General features: G+C 34.4%; 1 protein-coding gene across 6 annotated transcripts in view; it reads left to right on the top strand.

The window, feature by feature from the left end:
• The first annotated feature begins 437 nt into the window (after positions 1 to 437).
• Positions 438 to 4,128, top strand: part of LOC114259160 (plant UBX domain-containing protein 8) — an 8,056-nt gene continuing 4,365 nt past the window's right edge. For 2 of the 6 annotated variants that reach the window (XM_028199158.2, XM_028199156.2), the window contains exons 1-3: positions 440 to 683; positions 3,819 to 3,880; positions 4,006 to 4,128. The exon at positions 4,006 to 4,128 is cut by the window's right edge and continues 469 nt beyond it. In XM_028199158.2, coding sequence (XP_028054959.2) covers positions 600 to 683; positions 3,819 to 3,880; positions 4,006 to 4,128 — 269 coding nt within the window. In that variant the 5' untranslated portion in view covers positions 440 to 599. Of the gene's footprint in view, positions 684 to 3,818; positions 3,881 to 4,005 lie in introns of all 6 variants that reach the window. The other 4 variants (XM_082902413.1, XM_028199159.2, XM_028199157.2 and 1 more) reach the window with 3 other exon arrangements.

Below are 4,128 nucleotides of genomic sequence, written 5' to 3'. Positions count from 1 at the left end.
AGCCTCCCCTCCTCCTCCAACCGATTTTTATGGCCCCCTCCCCTCCTCCTCCTCCTCCTCCTCCTCCTCCTCCTCCTCCTCCATTCTCTTCTTCTCCTTTCTTCTTCTTCTTCTTCGTTCTGCAACAAAACCAAGAGAAAAAAAAAAAACTCTTGACACCAAAATGATGTCATTTTGGTGTCGAGCCAGATTTCGAGCCGTGTTATTCGAGCTACCAATCGGAATCGAACTTTTTAACCCTAAACTAAAAAAGTCAAAAAAAAGTCAAAAAGTCAAAAACCAACCCACTTACCAAACTAAGGCCAAGTTTGACATACACAAAATAATTCATCTTTTTATCTTTTTATCATCACATCACTTTTTTACTTTTTTACATATCTTTTTATAAAAAGACAAAAAATACACTTATTTAGGTCATCCCAACAACCCCTAAGCCTATGATGCACACTCCACCTTTTCACCTTTTCCTGTACTTTCCCACACACAAGTATTTGTTCTCTAGTTTATCTCTCTCTCGTCCTGAAATAACATACAAATCAGTTCAGAGAATACAATCAAGACTCTTTCTCAATCTCTCTGCAAATTAGTGGACTTCTCTAATGGCGAGACCCAATCAAGAAGCAATCGAGACCTTCATGAGCATCACCGGCGCGTCAGAGTCGGTCGCCTTGCAGAAACTCGAGGTGAATTTTTAATTTTTTCGTTTTCCCCCCCTTCATTTAGCGATCGAAATTCGCGATTAATGTAATTGTTTGTCCTAGGGTTTTGTATTGGAGTTTCGATATTTTGTTCATGTGTTGCGTTGCGTTGCGTGTTGGGTTGTTGGAATTAGCGTAAAGTTAGGGTTTTTTTATTTTTATTTTTAATTAAAAAGACTGCTTCGATTGTGGATTTAGTTTGTGAGTGCTGTTCTATTCTCATTATCATCTGTAAAATGATTAATTTTCTTAAACCATCTTTCTGGTGCCGAGGAAACTCAGTAGAACTGTAATTTTCAATCTTCATCTGGTTTTTTTTTTTTTGCTTTTTTGTTTTTGGGTACCTCATGTGTTTTTGGTTTGAAATGATGTCTCTAAGTCAAAAAGAGTTATTTTTGGCTCAGTCAAGAGGAGGTTTATTGTTCCCAGCTCGCTATTATTGTGAATTGAAGATTTCAAATTTTGAATGACCATATTTTATATATTCTGGGCAAACCAATTTTAGCATAAGCTTCATGTGGTCATAAATGAATGCTTTTGTTATCCTGAAGGATTAATTTGCATTCTAGATAGCTCGAGGGCATTGATGTCACGGTATTCAGTAATTGACGGTGGATGTCTTTGGAATTGATTACAGTTTTTCTTTTATTTTTCTTTATGGTTTGTTGTTTATTAGGGTCCTTGTTTATGAAGGTGTGTGACTATATGTGAACTAGCACAACCATCCTTTATCGTGTCTAATTATGTTAAAGATAAACCACTAAGCATGACTCTAGTAGAGTTAGAATTGGCAACCAATTGAAGATTGTTTCAGATGATATGGTTATGTACATGTGCCCAATTAATGTGCATGGAAGGATGAGTGATTTGATCCACGTAGAGGGTTGTAAAAGAAATAGAGGGAAGCCAAAGAGAACTTTGGTTGAGGTGGTAAGAAAAGATATGGTGATCTTAAACTTAACTGATAATATGAGTGCTAATTGCATCAATTGAAGAAAATGGAACTATGTAGCCGATCCCAAGTAACCAGGATAAAGACTTGTTGAGTTGTGTTCGGTTTATGGTTTATTGTTGATCATTAGTTGGCGGAATTCTTTGCAGGCAGTTGGTTGCATTCATGTGCACAAAACATGCAGGCATATTCACACATTTGTGTGAGAAATGATGGACTAATTAGCATGTTCTCAAGATCTTCCTGATGGCGTTTGGTTGAGGGTTTTTTTCCCCCCACTTGAGTTTAGGATTGATTGTGTAGCTTGTTAAGTGGTGATTGAAGTCTTTAATTTTGTTTTGTCAACACACCAATACCTTTGTCTAGGAGCCACTGTAATTCCTGGAAAAGAAAGGGATATTTTATGATACAGGAGACAAATGATAAGGAACGGGAAGATGATTAAGGTTAATGAGAAAGAAAGGAAAGACAAATGGATAGTCAGGAGAGGTAAATTGGATTTGAATTGAATATTTGTCAGAGTTTTTTAGTGTTCGTTAGGTGCTCTGAGACTCATGTTCAGTGGAAAATTGTTTGTTGTCATTGTTTTTTAAAGCAGGTAAAGGAAACTAAAGCATAGTTTACTCTTTGGGGCTAGTTGGTTAGATTTGTTGCTTGATTGTTGTTTTTGTTGGCTCTTTTTCTTTCTTTCTTTCAATTTTTATCATTTTTTTTTTCTAAATTTTTTTAAATATCTACATAATCAAGAGAGCATCCTCTTGGTACTTGGATCACACTGAAAATCCTTCGAAGAAGGTATAGATAAATGAATCAAATATACACAACTAGGCGAAACATACACTAAAATTAAGTGTTTGTGACATGTGTATATATATTTATTTAAACTTGGCCTGACATTAACCATTAAGGAACAAGTCCCATTAGTCATTGTTTCGACTGGTGTGTTAACTAGTTGAACCATCATATGCTGAAAATTGTTGTAAATTTTAAGAAACATATGAACATTAGATAAATATAAGGTTAAAAGAATTTGTGCGCGCGTGCATGTGCTTATATGCCTAGATGAACATGTCATTTTGTTTTTACTCAAACTTATCTATTTATTTTGACAACTTTCTTTAGCATTTTTGGGTCAGTTTTGGTTATTTTTATAATTCCTTTGAGATTCTTATTTAAACTAAAATCACTTTTTAATTTATGTTAGCCAACTTTCTGATAAGAAATCATTTAGCTGTCTGTTTATGTGGTGCTCTTCCTCTATAGCTTTCGCTACCAACTAGGAGCTCCCTTAACTTGGAGAATGAAAATTTTCTTTCAGAAATTCTGAATCAGATTCCACATGCATTAACTTCTCATTTGGCACTCAATCAGCCCACTAGGAATGTTTATGGCTTTACCATAGTTATTACCATTAGTCATTCTGTATGAACGGCAATGTGGTAAAAAATATCCCATGTAATATATGGAGATGTTAGATTTACATATTCACTAAAGAATACTATCTCCTTATTGTTATTGCCTATGTGTAATCCAAAGTTGACTTCATGATTTTTCTTCCACTGTGAGCAGATTTCTGGCAAATATAGTAATCAAATACTCCATTTATGGGCTGTCTATCACATGATCATAGCTTTAAAATTGAGTATCTACTTTCTTTTTTTGTTTGTTTGTTTGTTATTATTAAATGGTGGTTTTGCATGAATATAATATTTCGAATTAAGCATGAGGACAAGCTAAGATCATGCAATTGAAGAATTAATATATGTGTACTCAGTATCTTTAAGGAGCAGAAGCGTGCTTTTAATTTGAGAAACCTGTTTAAAATTAGCTTCTGCCAGATTAAATGGAGCATAATTTTATCTCTGCCAATAAGTTATCATAAAAATGAAAGAAAAAAGTTTATACTCTAGAAAGAAAGCAACTTCAACAGCATGTTTTAAGGTCCCAATGTTATTCGAATCTGTTTCCATTGTCTGTTGTGCATCTACTGGTTACACCGTTACAATAATAGCTATGTCTATGTATGAATTTGAAGATGTCTGTTATTCAAATTTGAATCATTTAGTGGTGCAACTGAGCAGTTTTCTTTTATAAATATTTTATTTTAGAAAATTTTGTCCTCCCTTTTCTTAATTTCAAATATGATGGTGATTTTCTTTCTTTTTTAGGAGCATGGTGGAGATCTTAATGAAGCTGTTAATGCACATTTTAATGAAGGAGATAGAAGCATGTCAGGGTTTGCTTATGCTGTTTTCATGCCATTTTTTTCTACTTTCTCTTAAATTGACAAAAGCTTCTGAGTATACTGAACTTCTTTTCCTGACATTGATAATTTTTGTGTTTTTCTGTGTTCAGCATACATGAAATATCCACTGCTGCCCCTCAGAATGATGCCATGGACATAGATGAGCCTATTCAAGTTGGGCTCCCACGACTCCCATTCTCACTATTACCTTCTACTAGAAATTTGAATCCGTT

The sequence above is a fragment of the Camellia sinensis genome, chromosome 13 (genome assembly GCF_055761805.1).
Source record: "Camellia sinensis isolate YWXY chromosome 13, ASM5576180v1, whole genome shotgun sequence".
Classification (NCBI taxonomy): domain Eukaryota; kingdom Viridiplantae; phylum Streptophyta; class Magnoliopsida; order Ericales; family Theaceae; genus Camellia; species Camellia sinensis.
Note: the sequence above shows the minus strand (reverse complement) of the source record. Positions and strands in the feature narration are given on the sequence as shown.